Source organism: Chiloscyllium plagiosum, chromosome 20, assembly GCF_004010195.1.
Source record: "Chiloscyllium plagiosum isolate BGI_BamShark_2017 chromosome 20, ASM401019v2, whole genome shotgun sequence".
Taxonomy (NCBI): Eukaryota; Metazoa; Chordata; class Chondrichthyes; order Orectolobiformes; family Hemiscylliidae; genus Chiloscyllium; species Chiloscyllium plagiosum.
The window spans coordinates 11,156,482-11,184,300 of record NC_057729.1 but is presented as its reverse complement, the minus strand read 5'-3'; the positions used below and the strand labels follow the sequence as shown (position 1 = coordinate 11,184,300).

The 27,819-nt window shown below is 40.7% G+C and overlaps 1 protein-coding gene across 2 annotated transcripts in view; it reads right to left on the bottom strand.

Moving 5' to 3' along the window:
• LOC122560024 (protein-glutamine gamma-glutamyltransferase 2-like) overlaps positions 1-23,958 on the bottom strand; it is a 72,008-nt gene extending 48,050 nt beyond the window's left edge. Inside the window, exons 1-5 of one of the 2 annotated variants that reach the window (XM_043710184.1) lie at positions 23,936-23,958; positions 23,312-23,491; positions 3,961-4,203; positions 2,683-2,801; positions 2,401-2,529 (exon numbers count right to left, since the gene is read on the bottom strand). In XM_043710184.1, the coding sequence (XP_043566119.1) occupies positions 2,401-2,529; positions 2,683-2,801; positions 3,961-4,203; positions 23,312-23,489 (669 nt within the window). In that variant the 5' untranslated portion in view covers positions 23,490-23,491; positions 23,936-23,958. Of the gene's footprint in view, positions 1-2,400; positions 2,530-2,682; positions 2,802-3,960; positions 4,204-23,311; positions 23,492-23,774; positions 23,905-23,935 lie in introns of those variants that run through there. The other variant, XM_043710183.1, reaches the window with a different exon arrangement.
• Positions 23,959-27,819: the final 3,861 nt, after the last annotated feature.

The window sequence follows — 27,819 nt, the reverse complement described above, 5'->3', positions numbered from 1 at the left end:
CAGGTAATCTTCCTTTTCTTTGGGATGAACCTCTGTACTGTGTCCTCAATTACAACCAGAAACTCCTGCCATTGTTGCTCTACTGTCTTCCCCACTAGGCTCTGCTTTCAGTTAATTTTCATCAGTTCCTCTTTCATGACCCTGTAGTTACCTTAATTCAACTGTAACACCATTACATCCGATTTTGCCTTCTCTCTTTCAAAGTGCAGACTGAACTCTACCATATTATGATCGCTGCCTTCTAAATATTTCCTTACTTTAAGATCTTTTATAAATCTGGCTCATTACATAGCACTAAGTCCAGAATAGCCTGCTCCCTTGTGGGCTCCATCACAAACTGTTCCAAAAAGCAATCCTGTAAGCATTCCATGAACAGAACCCAAGTTGGCATTTAGTTATAGGCATTGTCATAACCTTTTCAAAATTTTACTGACAAGTGCACTAAATTGAACTGCCACCAATTTTGTAGAATTCAAAATAAAGGGACTTCCATTAGGTTACCTTGTCCATGATCTACACTATAAGGCAATATCAAGTTGAAATATCCCCAAATTTTGTACTTTTAGAACCTGAGGAAATGCTAACTAAAATCTCAGGAAACTCTTCCCATATGGAATAGTAAGAGTTAACAATGAATCTAATGTTTGAACAAGTAAAAGCAATACTTTTACAAAGTAGCTAATAAGGAATATGAATTAAATTTAATATATTACATAGTATGACAATACTACTTGGTGACATAGATTGTATTGGCAGGAGGTAAAACAGAATTCTTCAGCAATTACTGCTATAGTCAAAACGCTGATTGCGTGTACATCCTGGCAATTGGTACTGACAATCAATCAACAGGCTTCACAGTTGTGTTGCATTATTCTAAAACAAAATAGACAAACAAACAGTCTTTTAATAATAAGTGACAGCCACATCCTTAACATAAGAGCGATGTTGTATTTCGGTAAAACAAATCAGGGCAGGACTTTAATGGGCAGGTCCTGGGGAATGTTGCCGAACAAAAACACCTTGGGGTTTAGGTTCATAGTTCCTTGAAAGTGGAGTCACAGGTAGACTGGATAGTGAAGGAGGAGTTTGGTATGCTTGCCTTTATTAGTCAGTGCGTTGAGTACAGGAGTTGGATGTCATGTTACGGCTTACAGAACATCAGTTAGGCCTTTTTTTGGAATACTGTGTTCACTTCTGGTCTCCCTGCTTTAGGTCAGATATTGGGGCTATTTTTCCCTGGAGCATCAGAGACTGAGGGTGACCTTACAGAGGCTTATGAAATCATGAGGGTGTGGATAAGGTAAACAGACAAGATCTTTTTCCCAGGGTACGTGAGTTCAAAACTAGAGGGCATAGGTTTAAGGTGAGAGAGGACAGATTTAAAAGGGTGCTAAGGGGCAAATATTTCATGCAGAGGGTGGTGCATGTATGAAATGAGTTGCCCGAGGAAGTGGTAAAATTGCAACATTTAAAAGATATCTGAATTAATATATGAATAATAAAGGTTTAGAGGGATATAGGCCAAATGCTGGCAAATGGGACCAAATTAACTTAGGATGGCTGATCAGATTGGACAAGTTAGACTGAAGGGTCTGTTTCAAAGCTGTACAACTCCATGAAATCTATAATTGGTCAGTATATTTATTTTAGATATTTATAGGAGATACAGGATCACAACTTAGACATTAAAGAGATTGTTAATGTGCAGCCACTTGCTGCGTGAGTCATTTCAAATTAGACCATAAATATCTACCAAACCAGTAGATGCAGAATCACTCTGCAATCTGGGTGGGTCTCTGATTCATTCAGTTATCACCATCATTAAGACAACCTGTAAGACACAATTGTTTCTGGACTTTCCTTAAGAATGCTAATATTTTCAGTTACCTCCCTTCCCAAATCAATATGGAATGCCAGCTGTTTCTGGGTCCCAGCTGTTCCCATTAGGGTGCTTGATATTCTTATTCTTCACTTGTTACAGGGATGTGCAGTCACCTACGACATGCCATCTGGCTTTGTGAATTCAGTTCATTGGAGTCTTAGGACATGAACTCAAATCTGTCCACTCTGCAGACTGAAATCAGCATACCCCGCAGACAGTTCCTTATCATAAAGTACTGGAGGAAATTTAATCTCTGTTCGCCTTTACTTGGTTATCAGTGATTAGTATAGATTTACAGTGTCACCTAAAGCATCACCAACTCCGGTAACATAGATTTTGCCAGTTGGAATATTCAAAGTGGATTCATGAATCCTATTATTTCACTTCTTTTCATAAAAATTGTATGATGATCTTTGGAAAGATAACAGTGGACAAACAGATATAGAACAGTTAATTTCCTCCCTACTGAGATAATTAAATTATAATAGAAGCAGAAGGCATTGGGTTTCAGTACTTACCATGGCTGTCACAATCCTGCTGATATAAACGGGATCATTTCTGCAGGAGTAGTCCTCCTCCTGATTTTTCTTGAAGTTCAAGCTGTTATCCAGTAATTTCAAGCAAATATCCACAATACCATGTTCAAACTGAAAGCAAGAATCAACAATAACATGTGCAGCAATAATGAGGATAAAATCAGACTTGATTAATTATGTGCGTCTGTGTGCGTGTCTATGCTTATTCTTCTCAGCTAATTTTTCACTGAAGCTGACGAAAAGAAAAGTTAACTTCTTCAGTACCTGACCAAAATTCCAAGCCATGGTTACAATGTGGTTCTTTGAACCTTGAAAGAGCAAACCCTGATCATTCAGTACATATTCCTTGCGTTGATTTTCATCGTCTAGGAAGACAGCATCATCTGAAAATTTGAAACAAGAATCTCGAGGAGGTTAGCCATTCCAGGAATACTTGCAGTTACAGTCTGTAAACTTCAAAGGTAAAACAGATAGCAGGATGAGTCCCCTTTTGGAGCTGGATGTAGACAATAACAGAAAGACAGGCAATCCAATTCAAATATCCAATATAAATAGTCATGGTAATCAAACCTATGAGGGATACTTTGAGATTGACTGAGAGGAGTTTCTGGGGCATAGTTTTCATGAGCCATTGTAAAGTCACAATAACTAACAAACAGTATAACAACTGCCAACATTAGTGAGTCAACCAACTTAATAACAGCTCCTACTGATGTTGGTCAAACAAACACAAACTTATGGGCATGGAGTACCCTTACAAGTTAAGGGAATTAGATGTTTTTCACTGCCCTTTCTCTTAAGGATCTTGATTTGAATCCAGTAATGATTAGGACTACTGCAATGTAAATTCAGATGCTGATCTGAATTCAATAAACTGAAGTAAATATGATCTAAATACTATTGAATATTGTCCTTAACACAAAATGATAATCATTCTGCACAATTTGAGAATCTGAAATTACAGAGGATGCCTAATCTTGAGACAAGAAACATACATAGGAATTCCTCCTCTGAGTTTGCAATTGAACTACTAAGGAGGGAAAGGATACTTCATCTGGCCCATACCAATGCTGATACTGGGCGTACGTCATAGCAAAAAGAATAATTAAAGAAAGAAGAAAAATGTTTTATTCCCCCAAATGGCCATTGCTTATCTCAATAAAGATTATCTCACTTTAAAATATGAGGAATTATACACAGAGGGCTGTAACCATACAATTGCTCAAAACCATTTTATTTAACGATTGATACATTCTCAAGAAATGTAACTTCACTGGACCTGAAACATTAACTCTGTTTCCTTCTCCACAGATGCTGCCTGATCTGCTCAGTTTCTCCAGCAATGCTTGCTTTTGTTTCAGATTTCCAGCAACCACAGTTCTTTGTTTTAGTACAACTAGGAAACTCTCATTATAACTCAGCACATACGAACTAACAAGCTTTCTTATTTGCTCTCAGAATGTACATGTCTTCTGGCTAATATAACACTTATGTATCAAACAGCTCAGACGTTATGTCAGGCTCTTTCAATAAGTATCATACCTGGGCACCATGGATTGAAGAGCAAGATGATTTGTCCAAGGTCAAACCATGCAGATTGGCCTTGTGTTGTGCACTGCAATGTTAGAGTGTAAAGCCCAATCTTGGCATTGGCAGGTGAACATATGGACAGGGATAGCTTGTTCCCAACATTGCTTACAAGAGCAGCATTCCATTTATTTGCAACCAGTGTATTTGACAGTGACATCTGGGCTTTCGTTCCAGCTGTTTCTGAAGGTATCCAACCTGAAATAAAAGACAGAATTTTATTAACATTCAGAACATGAATTAGATTCTTAGCAGAACTGTCATCACTGCGAGTTTATCTTGTAACTATTCAAAGGGATTTAGGTCTATGGTCAAATGTTAAAGAGTTTGGTGCTCGAAAAGCACAGTCGGTCAGGCAGCATCCGAGGAACAGGAGAGTTGATGATTCAAGCATAAGCCCTTCATCAGGAAGGGCCTAAGCCTGAAATGTTGACTCTCCTGTTCCTTGGATGCTGCCTGAACGGCTGTACTTTTCCAGCATCACACTGTTCTACTCTGATCTCCAGCATCTGCAGTCCTCACTTTCTCCTACGGTCAAATGTGACTAAACTCATCAACTAATAATTCTAAGTTTTTATTATCGATGATTATTACCTCATAAATTATTTTCCTGTATAAATGCTTTAGAAACCTTGTTTTTCATTTTTCCTTTGTAACATTGAAACATGAGAAAAAGGGAAATTGAATGTACAATCAGACTGCAGACAAGAGAGCAGATAGGTTATGAGCTTTCAGCCATCTGATCTTCAGAAATTGAGAACTCAATACTGGCAAATTGCTCCAATATAATTCACTCATCAACTCTCTTCCTTGAATTTGAGAAAATGGTTTACCTCTGATCGAAGTCTCTTCTGACAACTTGGCTGCATTCACTGCTTTGTCACATGAGATATAATGACCGTGCATTATTAAATGATTTTTGTTAAGTCACCTCAAATTAGTTTTATCTTTCTCATGAGATGTCTACCAGTACCAGCTGTGGACCATTTTGTGATCTTCCTTTGAGAAAAAAAGTGAAAAACCGTGGGCTAGCTATTTCTGATGTCACCCTGTAAAACTAGTTAGTTATTCTCCTGCTCCGTTCTCTCACTAATTTCAATAGATTTCTTCCAGTCAGGTACTTCTAAAATACATTGGCTTTGGCTCAGGGTGGTAGTTGCATCTTTGCGTCACACAATTGCAGGTTCAAGCCCTCCATCAGAGATTTGAGAAAATAATCTGCACTTTCAGAGATGTCATCTTTCAGATCGAGAACGGAGGCCTCCTTTGCCTCTCAAATGGGTGTAGGAGTCACAAGAAAGGTGTGAGCTAAACATCTGCTGTGATAACATCACCAGAAAAACAAACCAACCACTGTTGAACAATGGTACAATCAATTTAAATAAAATAAATTGCCATATTTCACAATTCTGTTGAAATTAATACACTTGGCAATATTCAAAGCAAGAAAGGATCTTGCGATTTAAATGATGTGAACTAACAACACGTTTTCAATGTACAGCAGAATCTGTCTTATAATATCATATGAAGTACAATTTTAATAGACCAAGGCATTGCAAGGGGATCCACAGGAGTGTTTTGGATAACTTAGGATTTGCTTAGAAATAATGAACATTTACACATTAACGTTCAGCAGAAAAATGTCTTTCAGAAGTTGGGTTAAAAAATGTTTTTTGCCTCTACCAACAGGCTGACAGCTCTCAGACAATACCGCCCACAGTGTTATGGGGGTAGTCAGTTTTCTTCAATTTAGTGACCAGGCCTTCCCTCACTAAAAGCTGTGGTTTATGGCTCCAGCCATCAGAAGTGACCAGTGTGTTTATAAAGTGCCTTAAGCACTGAACTCACAAAGGGAAAGACATGATTCTGCAAGCTGATTTATCTATCTTCTGCTCAATGGCTAATCTCCAGGATGAGGTACCAAAGGTCTACAAGATGCACTAACAAATCGGCTGAGGGACCTCAGGACCAGCTAATGGATCATTGAAGATACATTATCCAAAACTGAATTAAATTAAAGTCTAGATATCCAGAATGGAAATGTTTTTTGACTTTTGAAAAGTAGCACTCCAAAAATACCATTTCATTAGATACTCCACTATCTCCAAATGAGTAACTTTTATCTGAGGTTCTGGTGGATCAGGAAACGTTTGAAGATTCAACTGAACTATTTAAATTAATGTAGGCAGTTTTCTAGTGGTATGGCAAAATATCCTGCCTATACGTATCAGCAATTGTACTTGGTCAATTGTGTCTCACAGAATGTGGAAATTCCTGTGGGCAAAATGGCCACTTTGTGTTTAGATGCAACAATCTCCATTGATGGAAACATTTACCTGCATTTGTGACAGTTACAGACACTTTGCATCTACCTGTTATGTTACTTTGTTGTTTCTCATCCTCCCAGGCTTTTTCAGATTACCTGCATTCTGAACTGAACACAAGCACATTTTAATCTAATCTCATAACCATGTTGAGAGAGATTCCAGCTAGTCAAATTGTCATCTTAAATCTATCAATGCATAGGGTAAAGCAGACCATCCATACTAAGATTCAGTCAAGTTCATCTTAAATCTAAGTAAGAAGATTCTGGTGCCACAGTCACCTGTCACCACAAGACACAGACAGTCCCCATTTTATATCCTCAGCCCAACATTTTCATGATGCCCCTCAGTTTTTGCTAGAATGGCTCAGGAGACTGGAATATGTTCCACTCACAAACACAGCCACCACCATTTTTATGGTGTGTGGGAAGTGGGACAGTGAATTATAAGCAGGTCAGCATTTGTCAACCAGTGGTTCACGGAGACCAAGCCACGACTGCCTCCAGTCATGTCTTATTAACAACCACTAGGACAACATTAGCAGACTAGGCCGGGAAGGAGCAAGTCATAAATTTTGTGGAGTTGCTTGACATCATTTTGGGTTATGGTCCCAGTTCAGGTTTGACTGATGTCAGGTACTCTTTGGGAGAGGTATGACATTGTGTGGGGTTGTTCAAAATAGACACACAACTGAGCACAAAAAATGCATTAATTCACTAGAATTGTCGAGAGAACTGTCAAAAAAGTTTGCCAAAATTTGGTGTCAAAAGAAATAGGCAAAATAAGCTGTCAAGCCATTTAAAACTTCTGCTCTTTAACTATTTGAAAAAAAGTGTTATTTTACTCTATGCTGACATAAGCCTGAGGATTATCACTACAGGGCTAGTGCCTGTATGACTGATTTCAAAACCTCTCATTCTCAGAGGGTTGTTTCTCTCATTTCACAGTTTAATCCACAGCTCCAAGGGGTTATAATGGTAACTAGTCGTAGTAGTTTTGGTATAGTATGGTGAATTCCAAAACTTGTTTTTAGAATGGATTAAAAGAAGTTAAATGCAATGAGTGGTTTTTCGTTCATGCAGATATTTTTAAGTAAGCAAATTCCTCTATAGACATCTGAGAATGTTACTTTATCAAATTTCTGCATGGTTTCTGAGGACTTCCCATGATGGATGCTTGATGAATTGGCATGGTAACTGTAAGCAGAAATGCTGAAGGGGCATAGATTGACACTACATTAGCACAGAGTCTATGATGGTAAGGAGGTGGGCAGGTTGACTTGGAAGTTCTGAGACTTCAGAATGGAGGTGGGGGCATAAAATGGCATAGATGAGGCTTGGGAACTTTGTGATGGAAGGTCAAAGGGCTGCAAAGCTACTGCGCAATTTATTTTGAAAAGAACTTCAACAAACTGTCAGTGCACTGAGGCAGACTTTACGTCCAGTTTGCATTCATTCAGGGGTTGCCTGCCATGACTCCCACAAAATTCACCACACAGCTCCTCCCCCACTGAGGCCAACAAATATTCAAAGCACCAGAGCAATATTTTTGGATATAAAGTTCACAGAATTGGTGAGGCAGGAACTGTGCCTATTCTGTGCTTCGGACCCAGGAGCAAAGATTCAGGCTTAAACTTCTGATTATTACTTGCTGTCGTCGTCTTGATCTCTTTTAGCATGTTAAGTTGACAAGAGATCTAAGCTGAAAATGTGTTGCTGGTAAAGCACAGCAGGTCAGGCAGCATCCAAGGAACAGGAGAATCGACGTTTCGGGCATAAGCCCTTCATCATGAAGGGCTTATGCCCGAAACGTCGATTCTCCTGTTCCTTGGATGCTGCCTGACCTGCCGTGCTTTACCAGCAACACATTTTCAGCTCTGATCTCCAGCATCTGCAGACCTCACTTTCTCCTCAAAGAGATCTAAGGTGGCTCAATGACAGAATAAACATGACAGGCACAAACTGCAAGCAGTAGACTCAAGCAGAAGGATGCTTACAGCTTATTTTAACTCAAACCACTGATTCACAAAACATGGGCCAGGGATCAAACAAAGACTGGCAGTCTGAGTTGAACAGTTCCAACATAGGAAAAAAAACTGTTCAAAAAGAAGAAAGTCCTTTTGAAACTCAGAGTTCATTCATGTGATACCCTTATACTGTGGATGCTACATGTTCTTGTACAGGTTTGCCATGAGATTCCAGGTGGATAAAAGCCATTACAGTTCACCAGCATGAATGAAGTGTGGCTGTGTGCTCAGCCATTCTGTTTGTTTAATGTGACCTCTTGATGTATTAGTCATGCTGGTGCAGGACATCTTAAGCCTTATGCTCAGACATTGTAGGCCAATGTTTTCAGTAGGGCTTGGGCTAATTTGGTGATGTCAAGGGCAAATACAGGCATTTAGACTTGGAAAAGGTAGAGACATTGAAGAAAAAAGTGGCCTGGACAGACTGGGCAAAGTTTCCAATGAGAATGAATAATCAAAATACACGCCAATGAAGCAACAGTATGGTGAGAGCAATCAGGCCACTGCCAAGGATTTCAAGAGACTAGGAGATTGGGGAAATTAAGACACATTTATAGTAAAGTCCCCTCTCCTTTGTTTCACACCAATTTCAGAGGAATTGCACACTCCATCCAATCAAGCATGAATTGAAAGATTTTTTTAATTTCAATATTTACCACACAAATTCTTCATAAATGCAAGCACAGATTCATATGTAATGGAATCTCTTTTGTTATAAGTTATAGACCATGAAACTGCATTTAACTCTCTCAAAATACATTTGCACTGTGCATGGAATAATCATGGAACTTGCACATCCCTCCCTCAGACTGGGCTGTCTGAATCCAGAGTTCTGGAATGATAGCAAAACTCTGGATGCTGAAAATCTGAAATAAAAATATAAAATGCTGGAAATATTCAGCAGGTCAGACAGCATCTGTGCAAAGAGAAGCCGCCTAACACTGCTGACCAATGATCTTTAATCAGAACAGCGAAGGCTGCTCTCAAGGAACGTTGCTACTCAACAGCGAATGGAATTTATGATCCTTTACACCTGCAGGGGAGAAAATTTGTTTTTGGTTCATGCTTTGGACAGCTACCTTCTCCTTCATGCTCCTGCCCGCGGTCCGAGTTCTGGCACTGGGACTATTGCCGGCCACTCAGATTGTGGGTAAGGCTTCTGTCGGGCACAACAGCAACCAGCCAACTTTCTTTCAGGGGGCACAGGGTGGACAGTCCACACCCCTGTAAAACACGGCCCATTAACTCAGGTTCTCTCTCCACAGATACTACCTGACCTCCTGAAAGTCACCAGCATTTTCCATTGCATTTGCTGGTAATGTTACTGGACTCCTCAAGGTCCAGGTCCTCTGGGGCAGGAGTTCAGATCTAACCACTGCTGTTGGTGGAATTTAAATTCCACATCCTTCAGGTAATTTGGCAACCATAACTGTACACAATATTCCAAATGTGGCCTAACTACAGCTGCAGTCGAGAGTGTGTGCTAGAAAAGCACAGCAGGTCAGGTAGCATCCAAGGAGCAGAAGAATCGATGTTTCAGGCATAAGCCCTTCATCAGGAATTTCCAGCATCATACTCTCGACTCTGATTACCAGTCCTCACCTTCTCCCTCTGTACAGCTACACATGACTTGCCAACTTTTAGGAGAAAGTGAGGTCTGCAGATGCTGGAGATCAGAGCTGAAAATGTGTTGCTGGAAAAGCGCAGCAGGTCAGGCAGCATCCAGGGAACAGGAGAATCGACGTTTCGGGCATAAGCCTGAAGAAGGGCTTATGCCCGAAACGTCGATTCTCCTGTTCCCTGGATGCTGCCTGACCTGCTGTGCTTTTCCAGCAACACATTTTCAGCTCTGATCTCCAGCATCTGCAGACCTCACTTTCTCCTCAAAGATTTTAACCTACTGTGAATCCTCTTACAAGGATGCCTTCCTTGAAGAAGCTCTCTTCCTCCCTCTACAAAGATTTCAGTGAGTCCCTCTCTCACTGCACCCCTCAGGTCATCTCCTCTGCACAGAAGCAGATTCCTGAAGAAGGGCTTATGCCCGAAACGTCGATTCTCCTGTTCCCTGGATGCTGCCTGACCTGCTGCGCTTTTCCAGCAACACATTTTCAGCTCTTGCCAACTTTTATACTCTATGGCCCTAACTGATAAATGCAAGCATACCATATGCCTTCTTAACCACCTTATCCACACACGTTATCACATTCACAGAACTGTGGACCTGTACACCTACAGATTTCTGTATGTTAAATCTTCGAAGGGTTCTGTCATTTACTTTATACTTCCCTCCTGCATTGGCCCTTCCAAAATGCATCACCTCGCAGATTCACAACCCTTAAAGAGAACTTTTCCTCATTTCTGTTTTAAATCTCTTACCCATTATCTTAAAACGATCACTACTCATTCGAGATTGCCCCAAATGGAGGAACATCCTTTCCACGTTGACTTTGTCAAGCCCCTTTCGAATTTTTTGACTTCATTCAGATCTCCTTTCATTCTTCTGAACTCCAGAGAGTATATAAGTCTAAACTGCTCAATCTCCTTTCATAAGCCAAATGCCTGATCACTTGAATCAATGCAGTGAACCTCCTCTGAATTACAACTATATCCTTTGCCAAATAAGGGAATCAAAACTGCACAGAGTACTCCAATCTTTTCAGTTTTACTTCTTAAATTAAGGAACAGTTCTGACTGTTCAGACTTCAAGTCTGTCCTGCCAATTGAATTAAATCATGGTTGATCTGTATCTCAGCTCCAGTTATATGCTTTTGTTTCATGTCACCTCATGCTGTTAACCTTACACCAGATCTGTTCATCTCAATCTTAAACTTTCAATTGTCTCAGCACCCACAACCGTTTTTTGGGCGGGGAGTTCCAAATTACCATTATTGTTTGAATAAACAAATGTCTCTTAGTTTCATTGAATGTGTGAACAAAACTGTTGTGTTTGTGGCTTGTTTCTGCTTACAAACATATCAAAATAAAATGCCTATTTAGTAACCAAGACTCTTTCATTTCAGTCTCAGTATGAAATCAAGGTTCAGTTAATTCATCCTCATAATTTATTCCAGCCTGAGCTTCTAAATCAGAAGTCCTTTAACATGCAAAGTTTGTGGAATAAATAATTGAAGCAGCAAATTCCCATTTTCTATGTTAAGTTGTTCACTTTAAGTAAGTGTATAACTATATATGTGCATTTTATCCACACAAAACAACATTGAATCATCAGTTGCAGATTTTTGCAAACCATTGTCACAGTATTGGTTCACTACACCAACAACTTCTCCTTAGATAGGGTCATATCTCTGGGAGTAGAACCCATGATCATAGAAATCATAGAATCCCTGAAGTGTGGAAACAGGCGATTAGATCCAACAAGTTCACACTGACCCTCCGAAGAGGAACCCACTCCTACCCTACTATTGTACATTTAACCCTGACTAATGCACCTAACCTACACATCCCTGAACACAATGGGAATTTTAGCATGGCCAATTCCCTTAACCTGCACATCTTTGGATTGTGGGAGGAAACCGGAGCGCCCAGAGAAAACCCACACAGACACAGGGAGAATGTGCAAACTCCATACAGACAGTATGAACGGACAGTACACTAGTATAAAACTGATTTTGTGATTTTTAAAACTTATGGCATGAGGGTGTTGCTGGCTAGTCCAACATTTATTGTCCATTCCTAATTATCAGTAGGCAGTTAAGAGTTAACCACATTGTTGTGGGTCTGGAGTCACATATAGGCCAGAACATTAAAGATGCCAATTTCCTTCCCTGAAGGACATTAATTAACCAGATAGTTTTTTTTCCCCCTACAATTGACAATGGATTCATGCTCATCATTAGACTCAATTCCACATATTTATTGAATTCAAATTTCACCATCTGACATGGCAGGATTCAAACACAGGATATGTGATATGTCGTGTAGTTTGCACAATCTGTCTAATCTATGTAATTGAACAACATAAGAATCAGAATACCCTTTGTTCTATTAACGTATTGATTCATAATACTTTTAATACGCCCGCTGTCTGCTGTTTTAATGGAGGTGTTAAAACCCATTTAGGATGATGAATAGCGGAATCACCATGGGGAACTTTGCATTGGCAATGGATTGTCTGTTACGTACCTTATCCAACTTTCCTTTTAATTTCCATTTGAAATAATGCTTGTTTTATGCCAAAGCTGAAACATCTACAACTGAATGGATGCCCAAATGTTTCAGTAGGAACTATTGAAAGCAAATGTTAGCAACATATATTTAAATGTAATGGGCTCGTTTTCTCGGCAGCAAACAACAAACTAGAAGATTAAAACCATATATTTAGTTAATGAGAGCATTTTACTGCAGGGACTCCCACCAGGAATCGATTGATTGTTTTCTGTTTATGTAATATGTTCGGTTTACAGCACTGGCTGAGACATGTCATTTTAATGTCTCTGCTAAAGCAAAACTAAAACAATTTATTTTCAAACTGTCAAAATGGAAAGTACTTAAATCTTTTTGTCCTGTTATTTATCTACCTTATTTATATTTAAATTACACAGAATTATATAAAATCTACAGCACAGAAGCAACCAGACTGTCCAGCTAGCCATTGTTTGTGTTAATGTTGCACATCAGCTTTTTCCAATCTTAATTCCATTTCACCTAACTGCTTATCCTTTCTCCTCCTTCTTCCTTGCATGGATCTGTAGGTTCCTTTTAAAGACACCTACACTACTTTTCTCAAATACTCCACATGGTTCAATGCCACATTTTAACCTCTCTAGGCAAAGAGATTTCTTCTGGTTTTTTTTCAATAACATATATTAAGGACCACCTGATATTTTTTATCCCTTGCTTTGGTGTCCTTCTACTTCCAGTGGAAGCATTTCTCATCAATTATCCCATTAAATTCCTCTGTACCTCCATTAGACCACTCCTCAAACTTCTTTCTACAGAAAGAAACTGAAACTATTCAATCTATCTAAGCATAACTTCTCAGTTCTGTTAATGTTTAAAATTGTTTACTAGTACCTCTTGGCTATGATTTCCTTTCGGTTATGATAAAGCGAAATAAAGGAGTAAAACATTTTTCACCTGTTTGAGGTAGTTCTGCTTGAATTCACCACATGTCACTTCTAATAAAGTAGTGATACCGAAAACAATGAAACATTTCAGATGTATTTCAACTCAGTCCAAATAATCTTACTGATGAAATATGTTTCACAAATTGTGTATTACATAACAGTTACAAGATCAGAGATACCAGATTCCTTTTCATCCAAATGGATCATGGCCAACGTTCATTACATTCTCATCTTGAGGAGGGACTGGAACCCAGATCTTCCAAGCTCCAATTAGGAATACTACCTCATGCCAAAAAGACCTTTTATAGAATAGTCAGCAAAATTGAACCCATGTTGGGAAATCCCTATGGATTTCAAATTCATCATCTTAACCATGTGACCACAAATGCAGTCTCCCTGAATCTGTTTAGTGTTTGGGTGCTTTTGGCTGATGTAGAAAGTTGGGAAAGGCTAGGCTGTATGAGACAAGTTAACACAACTTTCCGTTTCATTTTATTTTTCCTACATCTTTCATGTGGGCTTTCCTATGAAATTACTCCACCATGTTTATGTATTTTCACACTACTTCCTTAGGTTAGTTGTTTTTCACTGTTTCAGTGTGATGTTCATTACAGATGACTTACTCGCTTTCACCTTTTCAAAACCAGAAACAAGTTATTACCTCCTCTTGTGGAAGTCGTCAGCAGTGCTGATATTTCAGACCATCAACACGCTGTGACCCTGTCGGGATATTCATTCTTTACCAATACAGATTCTGCCAACAGTCATATTTTGTATATATGAAGCACTAAAGTTAGCCTGGACTGTAAGACAGAGACTGGAACTTGTGAAGGGGACAAGCAAACAACCATAATTGGACAGGAAGCACACTTTAATGAGGTGTGAACAGCTGCTTGAACCGGTCAAAATAGCTGAACCAGGGCTCACATAATTTGTTTGATATAGGCTTGAAAGATGATATGGAAGAGATTTACAAGAATAATTCCGGTGGTGTGATTAGTTATGTAGATAGACTGGAAAAAAACTGGCTCTCCTTAGAGTAGAACAAAGAAACATTAAAATTAAGAGGGGTTCAGGCAAAGTTAAACAAATGTTACTAATGGCTAAAGGACCAGGAACCAGATTGTACAGACTTAAGGTGATCTTCAAAACAAAAGGTACCCGGAGGAAGAACGTTTTGAAAACACTGAGTGGATACAATTTGGAATACATTGCCTGCTAGGGTTCAATAGTAGTTTTCAAAAGAGAATTGAATTAATACTCAAAGGAGAAAAAAAGGTAGCAAAAACAAAATGCAGCTTCAAATGTGTCCTAAGTATAGAACTGACAATCTGTGACATTAGAAAGGATTAGCGACAAACTACTTGAGATTAACTGGGCCGCCAACACTTCAGCTATTTTTCAATCATTTCACGTTGAATTCCACTGGCAAATAATTTTAAGATCAAGCAAAATTTGACTGTGTGCAAAACATGTCATGATGACTTCATAAGACCAGAAACCATAGGAGCAGGAGTCGGCGATTCAGCCCATCATGTCTCCTTCACCATTCAATAAGATCATGACTGACCTGACAATTCTTAACTCCACTTTCCCACCTTATTCCTTAACATTTGATTCCCTTACTAATTAAAAATAATCTTTTTCCCTCAGCCTTGAATACTCTTAACAACCTCAGCCTTAGCAGCCCTCTGCAGTAAAGAATTCCACAGATTCACTGAGAGAAATTCTCCTTATAGCTGTCTTAAATGGTGGCCTCATACTCTGAGATTATTCACTCTCATCCTGCGGTCTCCAGCAGTTGGAAGCAGCATTTCCACACCTACCCTGTCATGCTCCCTAAGAATCTTAGATATTTAAATAACGTCTCATCTCATTTTTTGAAACTCCAGTGAGCACATGCCCATCCTTTCTTTCCATACCCAGAATCAACTGAGTTAAAGTCTTGATTAGCGTGGTGCTGGAAAAGCACAGCCGGTCAGGTAGCATCTGAGGAGCAGAAAAATCGAAGTTTCGGGCTAAAGCCCTTCTAGAGGAATGAGGCTGGGAGCCTCCGGGATGGAGAGATAAATGGGAGGGGGCTGGGGCTGGGGAGAAGGTAGCTGAGACTGCAATGGATGGATGGAGGTGGAGGTAAAGGTGATAGGTCAGAGAGGAGGGTGGAGCGGATAGGTGGGAAGGAAGATTGACAGGTCGGACAGGTATTGAAGATGGTGCTGAGCTGGAAGGTTGGAAGTGGGGTAAAGTGGCGGAGGGTAAATGAGGAAACTGGTGAAGTCCGCATTGATGCCATGGGATTGAAGGGTCCCGAAGCGGAAGATGAGGTGTTCTTCCTCCAGGCATCGGGTGGTGAGGGAGTAGCGGTGGAGGAGGCCCAAGACCTGCATGTCCTCAGCAGGGTGGGAGGGGGAGTTGAAATGTTCAGCCATGGGGTGGTGGGATTGATTGGTGTGGGTGTCCTGGAGGGGTTCTCTGGTGTGCTCTGTGAGAAGGCGTCCGGTCTCCCCAACATAGAGGAAACTGCATCGGGAGCAATGGATACAATAAATAACATGTGTGGAAGTGCAGGTGAAGCTTTGGTGGATATGGAAGGCTCCTTTGGGCCTTGGATGGAGGTGAGAGGGGAGGTGTGGATGCAGGTTTCGCAATTCCAGTGGTGGCAGGGGAAGGTGCCAGGAGGGGAGGGTGGGTTGAAGGAGTGTGTGGACCTGACCAGGTAGTCGCAGAGGGAACGGTCTTTGCGGAAAGCAGAAAGGGGTGGGAAGGGAAATATATCCCTGGTGGTGGGGTCCATTTGGATGTGGCGGAAATGTTGGTGGAAGATGTGATTTATCCAGAGGTTGATGGGATGGAAGGTGAAGACCGGGGGGTTCTGTCCTTGTTGCGGTTGGAGGGGTGGGGTTTGAAGGCGGCGGTGCGGGACATGGATGAAATGTTGTTGGAGGGCATCTTCAACCATGTTGGAGGGGAAATTTCAGTCTTTAAAGAAGGAGGCCATCTGGTGTGTTCTGCAGTGGAACTGGTCCTCCTGGGAGCAGATGCGGTGGAGGCGGAGGAATTGGGAATACGGGATGGCATTTTTACAGAAGGTAGGTGGGAGGAGGTGTAATCCAGGTAGCTGTGGGAGTCAGTAAATTTGTAAAAAATGCCAGTGTTGAGTCGGTCATCATTGATGGAGATGGAGAGGTCCAGAAAGGGGAGGGAGGTGTCAGAGATGGTCCAAGTGAATTTAAGGTCGTGGTGGAATGTGTTGGTGAAGTTGATGAACTATTCAACCTCCTCATGGGAGCACGAGGTGGCGCCGATGCAGTCATCAATGTAGTGGAGGAAAAGGTGGGGAGTGGTGCCAGTGTAACTTCAGAAGATAAACTGTTCTACATAGCTGACAAAGAGACAGGCATAGCTGGGGCCCATGGCCACCCCTTTTGTCTGGAGGAAGTGGGAGGATTCGAAGGAGAAATTGTTGAGGGTGAGGACCAACTCAGCCAAACAAATAAGAGTGTCAGTGGAAGGGTACTAGTGGGGACATCAGGAGAGGAAGAAACAGAGGGCTTGGAGGCCCTGGTCATGGCGGACGGAGGTGTAGAGGGACTGGGTGTCCATGGTGAAGATGAGGCATTAGAGGCCAGGGAAATGGAAGTCTTGAAGGAGGTGGAGGGTGTGAGTGGTATCCCGAATGTATGTGGGGAGTTCCTGGACCAATGGAAGTAGGACAGTATCGAGGTAGGTGGAGATGAGTTAAAGTCTTTCTATACCCAGAATCTAAGGAAGGTGTTGCCCAAGCACAACCTGAACATTACCTGCCCCACCAGGGGACAGAACATTTCAGACCACTGCTACACCACTGTGAAGGATGCCTACTGCTCCATACCCCACCCTCATTTCGAGAACTCCGACCACAATGCTACGCTTCTTCTTTCGGCTTACAGCCAAAAGCTCAAGCAGGAGACCTCCTTGTGGATACAGGCCCAGTGCTGGTCGGAGGAGGCAGAGGATCAACTCCGGTGCTGTCTGGAATCGGCTGATTGGACCGTGTTCAAACAGTCCACAGGTACCTTGGACGAGTACGCCACCATCGTCACAGACTTTATCAGCAAGTGTGTGGAAGACTGCACACTGAGGAATTCAATCTGGGTGTTCCCCAACAGGAAAGTCTGGATGAATCAGGACATACGGAACCTGCTAAAATCCAGGCGTGAGGCCTTCAGATCAGCAGACCACTCAAATATAAAGAATCCAAGTATGACCTTCGCAGAGCCATTAAGACAATTAAGGACCAATACTGATCCAAACTAGAGACCCAGACAGACACCTGGCAACTATGGCAAGGACTGAATCACATCACAGTTTCTTAAAAGAGACAGGGCAATATAGCAATGATGACCTATCCCTCCCAAATCATCTCAACACTTTCTATGCTAGCTTTGAGCAGATCTTCGGCAGAGAGGAAACACTTATTCTGACAAGTTCTAATGAACCTATCCCAACAGTAACTGCATAAGAGGTCTTATCAGTTTTCCTTCATGTGAATCCAAGGAAAGCGATGGGACCAGACTAATGCCATTTACAAGATCGCTGATGACACCACCTAGGTCAATCGAATCTCAGATGGCGATGAAACAGACTACAGATGGAAGGTGGAAGACCTGGAAAAATAGTGGACTGAGAACAACGTAGCTCTCAATGCCAGCAAAACCAAGGAATTCATTATTGTCTTTCGCTGGGATGTTACGCCTGCTCCCTTACACATTAACAGCACAGAGGTGGAATGAGTGGAGAGTGTCAAGCTCCTGGGAGTGGTCATCCACAACAAGCTTTCTTGACTTTTCATGTGGATGCATTGGTTACAAAGGCCCAACAACGTCTCTTCTTCCTCAGGCAGCTGAGGAAATTTGGCAAGATGGCAAATACCCTTGTCAATTTTTATAGGTGTGCCATTGAGGGCATTCTGTCTGGATGTATCACTACCTGGTATGGCAACTGTACCATTCAAGACGGTTACAGAGAGTGGTGAACTCAGCCCGGACAATCACAAACGCCAACCTCCCATCTAGAGAATCCATCTACCAGGTCTGCTGTCAAGGAAAGGTCACCAGCATTCTCAAAGATCCATCCCACCCTGGCAATGTTTTTCTACAACCTCTACCACTGGGGAGAAGGTACAGAATCCTGAACACACACACCAGCTGGTTTTGCAACAGGTTCTACCCTATTGTTGTTAGAATACTGAATGCACTCACAAACTCTTAACATTGGTCTGTATCTGCGTTTTTGTTTTTGCCGCTGTTTACCTATTAATTAATATCTATGCTACTTACTGTGTGATCTGCCTGTATTACTCGCAAGATAAAGCTTTTCACTGTGCCTCGGTACACATGACAATAAATTTGATTCAATTCAACCGAGTTAAACTTCTCTGGACTGCTGCTGATGCCAGTATAAAGTTTTCTTACGTAATGGGACCAGACCTGTTCACAGTTCACAGATGTGATCTAACTAGTGCCTTCTTTGTTTTGAGAAGACCTCTGGAGTTTTATATTCCATTCCTTTGAAGTAGAGCATTCGTCCATTTGCCTTTCCAATAATTGCTGAACTTGAACATGATTCTACAGACGTAAAAATCACAGGAGATGTATAATTGAGCTTCAATTTGTTGCTAACGTTACCCTATCATAAATTCTCAAAATTTGCCCCATGTAATTTGTAACACTCAAGAAACACCAACCATGATGCACATTTGTGAGCTACTGTAATATCTGCATCAAGGTTTCAGTTGGTTCTGAAATGTTGCTCCTCCCTCTGTACAGCACGGAAACAGACCCATCGGTCCAACCCGTCCATGCCAACCAGATATCCCAACCTAATCTGGTCCCACTTGCCACCACCCGGCCTATATCCCTCCAAACCCTTCCCATTCATATACCCATCTAGATGCCTTTTAAATTTTGCAATTATACTAACCTCCGCTACTTCCTCTGGCAGCTCATTCCATACACGTACCACCCTCTGCGTGAAAAAATTGCCCCTTAGGTCTCTTTTATATCTTTCCTCTCTCACCCTAAACCTATGCCTTCTAGTTCTGGACTCCTCCACCCCAGGGAAAATAATTTGTCTATTTATCCTATCCATGCCCCTCATGATTTTATAAACCTCGATAAGGTTACCCCTCAGCCTCCGAAGCTCCAAGGAAAACAGCCCCAACCTGTTCAACCTCTCCCTATAGCTCAAATCTTCCAACCCTGGCAACATCCTTGTAATTTTTTCTGAACCTTTTCAAGTTTCACAACATCCTTCTGATAAGAAGGAGACCAGAAATGCACACAATATTCCAACAGTGGCCTAACCAATGTCCTGGACAGCTGCAACATGACCTCCCAACTACTGTACTCAATACTCTGATCAATAAAGGAAAGCATATCAAACATCTTCCTCACTATCCTATCTACCTGTGATTCTACTTTCAAGGAGCTATGAACCTGCACTCCAAGGTCTCTTTGTTCAGCAACACTCCCCAAGACTTTACCATTAAGCATGTAAGTCCTGCTCTCATTTGGTTTCCCAAAATGCAGCACCTCACATTTATTTAAATTAAACTCCATCTGCCACTCCACAGCCCATTGGTCCATCTGATCAAAATACCGATGTAATCGGAGGTAACCTTCTTCACTTTCCACTACACCTCCAATGTTGGTGTCATCTGCAAACTTACTAACTATATCTCTTATGCTCACATCCAAGTCATTTATATAAATGACAAAATGTAGAGGACCCAGCACCGATCCTAGTGGCACTCCACTGGTCACAGGCCTCCAGTCTGAAAAGCAACCATCCACCACCACCCTCTGTCTTCTACCTTTGAGCCAGTTCTGTATCTGAATGGCTAGTTCTCCCTGTATTGCATGAGATCTAACCTTGTTAATCAGTCTCCCATGGAGAACCTTTTTGAATGCCTTACTGAAGTCCATATGGATCACGTCTACTACTCTGCCCTCATTAATCCTCTTTGTTACTTCTTCAAAAAAACTCAATCAAGCTTATGAGACATGATTTCCCATGCATAATTTAAAGAAACATACCACTTCTACTCAACAAAACCAAAGCAGTTTTGACATTAAAGAAAGAAGTAAACTTACATTTTATAACACCCGGCACAAAGAGCAGGATATAACAAAGCAGTGTGCATCAATATGCTGTTTTTAAAATACAGTAATTTGTCAATTTGTCTGGTATTTCTGCAACTTGTGTTTGGTCTATTCTATATTTAGGCTTTGCAGGATCTCCTCCAGTTTTTAAAGCATAACTGTTACAGAATCATAAATTAAACACAATCAGTCAATTTTGTGGTTGATAACAAATAAAAGATTATTTTCAAGTCATTTTTACAATATGAGTTAATGGCACAAAACACACGAATACTAACATGTTCAATTGAATAACTTGATTTCTGAATTGAGTGTTGCTGAGCTACACTGACTCCTACCACTGCTGATCGGTGCTGGGTCCTCTACTTTTTGTCATTTATATAAATGACTCGGATGTGAACATAAGAGATATAGTTAGTAAGTGCTACACTACTCCTTGAGTAACCACACATTACAGAAAAATCATGCTTTCGAATCAGTGATTAAAGTGTTGGTGCTGTAATCGTGTTACAGCCAGTGCATGTTTTAAAAGTTCGCCTTGTAGAAACAGCATCCCAATTTGTCAATTGCGTTACAGCGAATTTGCATTGATGAAATGCACAGTATGACAGAACAACCTGTAGGCATGTTTTTTTTAAACAAGGCACAACATACAATGTTCACTTTCCTGACTGGAAGGTAGAATTTCCCTACAGGTTTTGAAACTCCAATGTCTGAAAGCCCAAGCCCATATCTGCAGGGAGGGAGACTGGCCCAGCAACGTCCCAGAAGGGAGCTCCTTATTATTTGGCTCAATGCAGACTGTTCTACGGAGCAAAGTGAATGGCTCCTAATGCTGCCACTAACAAACTCAAGGGAACTTCAGCTCAGAAACCCCTTCAAAAAGGTAAATCTCAAGGGAAATTACAGAGGCCTTGGGATTTGCATATTAATCAATCGAAACCTGCACCTCCATACCAACAAAGAGTCAGCTTTGACATGTTCAATTCATTCACATGAGTTGTATGACCCTTCCATCTTTTCCTTATAAATTCTGTGTCTAAGGTCTTCCTCTCTCACTAGTACCTGATGAAGGAGCAGCGCTTCGAAAGCAGTGTTTTCAAATTGGACCATAATCTGGTGTTGTGAGAATTTTGATCTTGTCGTGGGTTTAATGAAGACAGTGTCAAGGGAGCTTTAGTCATAGAGTAATAGGGATGTACAGCACAGAAACAGACCCTTCAGCCCAACTTGTCCACGCCAACTAGATATCCCAACCCAATCTGGTCCCACCTGCCAGCACCCAGCCCATATCCCTCCAAACCCTTCCTATCATATACCCAATCAAATGCCTTTTCAATGCACCAGCCTCCACCACTTCCTCAGGCAGCTCATTCCATACATGTACCACCACCCTAAACCTATGCCCTCTAGTTCTGGACTTACTCTCAGTTTACTTCCAGTTTAAAACAATAGAGGGAGTCTTACTTTGAATCTAACCTTATGCAGTTTCTGCCCTGGGAATGTTCGATATGGACAGTGTCAAGAGATCTTTACCTTCAGTTTAATAGAGCAGTTGGCGCTAAACTCTGTATACAATTCTGTTTATTACTTGTCCCATGAGTAGTTGATGGGGATAGTGTGGAGGGACCTTCACTTTCAGTTTTAAAGTGTAGAGGAGAGGCTGATCTATTGCAATCTGAATGCTCTGTCCTTAACACCAGTCTGATGAAGTGCAATGTTGGTCATTTAGGGAATGTTTTTTCTGTGAACATGAGCACTCTACACCTATATTTCTCCAGGAATCCTTCTAAATACAACTAGCTTAATAATATTGATGGCGCACATCATCTATAAGTTGACATGAGCAATTGGGAAAAAAAAATTGAGGTTAGATTCCCTACAGTGTGGAAACAGGCCCTTCGGCCCAACAAGTCCACACCAACTCTCCGAAGGGTAACCCACCCAGACCCATTTCCCTCTGACTAGTGCATCTTACACCATGGGCAATTTAGCATGGCCAATTCACCTGACCTGCACATCTTTGGATTGTGGAAAGAAACTGGAGCACCCGGAGGAAACCCACACAGACACGGGGAGAATGTGCAAACTCCACACAGACAGTCACCCCAGGCTGGAATCAAACCTGGGACCCTGGTGCTGTGAGGTAGCAGTGTTAACCACTGAGCCACCTTGCTGCAAACATTCATATCAGATATCCCTCTCTGCTACTTTATTAAACGATTTGACCAATTTAAACTGAAGTCCATTAAATGTTCTAACCTAACATCACTGACAATAGTTATTATATAAAACACCTTTCCAGTAAGACTTTACAACATTACCCCATCTAATTTGGATATAAGACATCTCCCAGGCAATTATTTTTGGTGGAGAGCAGGGAATTTCTCCCCCAATGGCCTGGCCAACCCTTGTCTCTCAATTAGCTAAACATAAGTGGAGAGAAATAGTGTTAACGTTCATGAACTCTACTACAGCCTGACCTGCTGAGATTTTCTCCTCCCCCCGTTGCTGCCCTTATTTGAAATTTCCAGAATCCGGGGTGCTTGGCTTCCACAGCGTGGGCACTCTCGGTATTTTCACTTTGGTGTGTATGGGTGGGTTGCTGCGCGGAAATTGGCTGCATGCCGAGACTTTGGGAGAACCTGGGGCTACATCCTTTTGTTGAATTTATGACTTTTCTACAACGACACGGGGAAGCGGTGTTGGAATTCATTGAACCGTTACCTGTTTCCACACTCAGGCAGACCTGATCCCGCTTGGACTCATACCCCCGCCCGGAGAATGTGAGGGTGACGGTGAAGCGATCCCCGCGTCTCACAATCAGCCTGGAGTAGCCGAAATCTGCTGTCCTGTGGGCATTGTTGTTAACATCGCAGTGAAAATCTGTGGATGCTAGTCTCATAACTAGGGAGCAAGCAGAAGAAGTAATGACAGTAAGAGAACCTCAGAACCAACCTCACAATTCACAAATAATTATTCGATCCATTTCGTTTGAATGTACAACACAATTTCTAATAGCCTAACTTGAGTCAGTCAGTTCAGATTTCAGAATATTAAACTACTAGAGTAACTTTGGAGGACTTTTCTGTACATTGGAGGAAAACCCCTCATATCTTCTCCCCGAACACACACTTTTGCTGCTACAATAACTTCATTCGTGCACTCCAGCAGGTTAATTGCTTCTGACCTTGTGCCATGTTCGCTCGCACTCCGCTGTTTCACACCAGGCAACGTCCCCCCTCCAACTCTACAGGCAGAGCGTCCCGTTGCAAAACTTTTATAGCCAACTCAATCCACCCCTTCTCGTAAATCTAAAGAATAACAAGCCTACAAAGAGCAACAGCTGACCTATGCAAATTAAAGGCTCACTGAGGCAATGAATTAAGTTTTTTTTCTCTTCCCCCTCTATATTTTATCAAGGCTACATAGAAGAGCTCCCTCTGGGGGTCCAGGTCGGATAAGGGGTGGAAAAGCCAGCAAACTACAGCACTGGACTGTGAAGGAGTTGCTGAATCACTCAGGCAGTGCTTTTGCAGTCGGTGGAAATTCTTAGTCACTTCTTTTCAATCCAAATAAATGCATCTTTGAAGTTAAATGTCGTAAAGAACACAAAGAAGACATAGAGGGGAAGCAGGAAAATATGTAGAATCAGCCTCAGAAGAAAGTTAAATTCGAGTGAGAGAGGCTGTGAAGGTACAGTTACCACAGTCCTACTGGAGAAAGAGGACTGGCAGTGAGCTTAACCTGAGGGTCACCACACAGCAGGCAAGTGGCAAGGTTAAGAAGACATTCAGCCAGTTCAGGAATTAAACCTACATTTTCAGTACCACTCTACAGTGAAAAACAGCCATCCAGCCAACTGAGCTAACCAGACATCAGAGCAGAAGCCAAACAAAATTTACCCCTTGATGTAGGCTTGGTCGCTGAGCTGGAAGGTTCATTTTCAGATGCTTTGTCGCCATACTAGGTATCATCTTCAGTGAGCCTCTGGATGAAGCACTGCTGATGATTCTTGCTTTCTATTTATATGTTTGGGTTTCTTTGGGTTGGTGATGTAATTTTCTATGGTGATGTCATTACCTGTTATTTTACTGAGGGTGTGGTAATTGGGGTCCAACTCAATGTGTTTGTTGATAGAGTTCTTGTTGGAATGCTATGCTTCTGGGAATTCTCATGTATGTCTCTGTTTGGCTTATCCTAGGTTGGATGTGTTGTCCCAAAGTGGTGACCTTTCTTATCTATATGAAAGGATACTAGTGAGAGAGGGTCATGTCATTTTGTGGCTAGTTGATATTCATTTACCACCCCTGAGAAAAAAAGCAGGAAATGACATCACCATAGGAAATGACATTACCACAGGAAATGACATCACCAACCCAAACATATAAATAAAAATCATTTATTTATATGCAGGAATCATCAGCAGTGCTTCGTCTGGAGGCTCACTGAAGATGTTACCTAGTAAGGTGACAAAACATCTGAAAATGAACCTGCCAGCTCAGTGAACAAACCTACATCCAGAACGTCAAGCTGAGCTACAAATCTTTTTAAAACTCACTAAGACTTTACACCTACTTTTGAATTCAAGTCCTGGATAGGAATAATATCATTAACCTTGATCACACAGGAGAACTTCAGTGTATCCTGAAATTTAACAAGCTGTTATATTGTCTGACATGTGAGCTGATTACAAAATGGGCAAATCATTTCCAAGAGATATAAAGTGTCATTCACCTCTAAAAAAAACAAAATTCAATAACTTGGACCTGAACGTTTTGATATCCCTTAGTCTACAGTAAAGAACACAAATATTAAGGCATATCGGTTGGAAGAATATTCAAGGAAATAATATGCTTTTTTTCATTGGTCTTACATCAGTCAGTGAATTAAATCTGTGAGAAAGGATGCTATTCAGTGCATCTGGGTTTGTTTGAACCATGTATAACATTTCAAATAATTTTTTGAATGTACAATGTGAGGTGTCAGATGTTCAATGTCAATATAATGCCAACATCTGCCATAATTCTAGCTTGTGCATTTTAATCATTAACTTTCATGGCAATGTAAACTTTTGAGTTCATTAAATATTCAACCCATTTATTAAAGAGGTCAATTGTACTGTCCATAATGATAATAGTCAAAGAAATACTTTATTTATTTCAAGATTCCCTTGGATATATCAAATACAATGATTTTTAAACTGTACAACATAACAAAATGGATAACAATGACTCATAGTATATTTTACAACTCTTCTGAGTTTTATTTCCATTCAACTCAATGTGCTATCATCTAGAAGATAAAAAATTCATCTCTTATTTAAGTTACCCTCTGATGTGATCTTCACTAGGCTCCAATCTTTTTTTCTCTTGATAGCATCCTCAATTATTGAAAGGTTACCAAACCATGGCTTATTGTCATGATTTTGCTACAGGAGGCAGAAATCAAACCCCATGATATTGGTATTATTCTGAAAAACATTTTAGCTGCCTAGCCAACTGTGCTAATCAGCACCCCTAATATCCAGGACATCTCATATAATAGCTGGAATAATCTCAGTACTTTATGGAGGGACACACTGCAGTATTACTGCATTGATACTATGATTGTGGATTAAAAATTATTATCAATTTTCAATTTCAAAAATCTTAATTTTAATATCTGGAAACTTTTATGGATTAAAACGCTTCTAAAAAAGGGATTTAAAAAAAACTTAAGATGGCCACCATGATCATTGGACTAGGTTGAACAAAACTCATAAAACCATCAATAAGTATAATCTAGTCTGAAAAGAAATGATTATGGCATCAAAATGACTGAAACCTGTCACATAGATCTGCAGTTTTGGTTTGATTTATGCTTCCAACACATTGGCATAAAGTACTTGCCTGTTGATTATCCAACATGGAAAAAAACAATGAAGCCAGACTAATGAATACACAAGTGACCTGTCATTCAGCCAACAACTTTTGGGCAGAGAGAGAAAACAATGAAGAATTTGTAACTGCAGAACTGAAAGGTTGGCTGGCTGTCTCTCTCTCTCTCTCTCTCTCTACTTCTGTCTTTCTCTCTGTTTCTCCATATATCTTAGACTCAAAGATGACAATACCCTATGTAAAACAAATCAGAAAAACAGCCATGCATGAAGAATTCGAATATAGCCACAACTTTCACTGCTGCAGAGAATACAAGTCATTGACCCAACAAGCATACTCTTGGGTTAAATTAAACACCTGATAGACTATAAGATTTTTTTATATCTGCATTTCTGTCTATTTGATGATATGTTTTATAAATTTTCTCAGGGTTTGCAGCCAATAAAATTTCTCTTTCTTTCACTCAAGAAAAACTGGCAATTGGCTCCTTCATTTTTGAATGATTGAAATGTGTTTTGATTGAATTGTGCTTATAGCTGTTTTTTGAAAGAATAAAAAATAACCTTGTTATGGCACCCTTCATTATGGGGAGATTTTTTAAAAAAGGAGTCAATTTGCCCTGCTCACCTGATTATAAAACAACTAAGATAATGTTAGTGTTAGGGTTAAGCAGTGCATACTGTTCTGTAACAATCTACACTAAGACTCTTTTAATTACACGCAATTCACCAGAAAACCTTAATAAACACAAAATTGTGAATGTTCATACCTAAGGTTGCAAATAATTGTGACTCATCTCAAGATTGTTAAAACCAGGAGCCACCAAGGCATAGTAGCATTTTTCTCTAATATGTTCTGAAGGTCACTGCAACTGATGTAAGAGCACTTCTTCAGATCAAATATCTTGCAGGATTTTCTGAACATTCCTGCAATTACACTGGCAAGTTGTAGCATATTACTGATACAATTATACACAAAATTCAGTGAATGATCACAAACTGAGGCTTATGTTCAGTCCAGTTTGATCCAATTTGACCCTTCCATTGAAACTTCATATCAGGAAGAATGTTTCTGACAAAAATCCACATGACGCTCAATCCAACAACTTATTAATCTTAATAAAAGATTGCTCTATCATAAGGAGATAGTGAAAAGTGTAAGAAAATTAGGGGTTTCTTTTTCAAGTTTGCTGTCAGCATCCTAGTAAGAGATTTAGTAAGGGGAGGTCATGCCTGATAAACCTGTTAGAATTCTTTGAAGAGGTAATTAGTAGGTTAGACCAGGGAAACCCACTGGTGTTATCTACCTAGACTTCCAAAAGGCCTTTGATAAGGTGCCTCATGGGAGGCTGCTGAG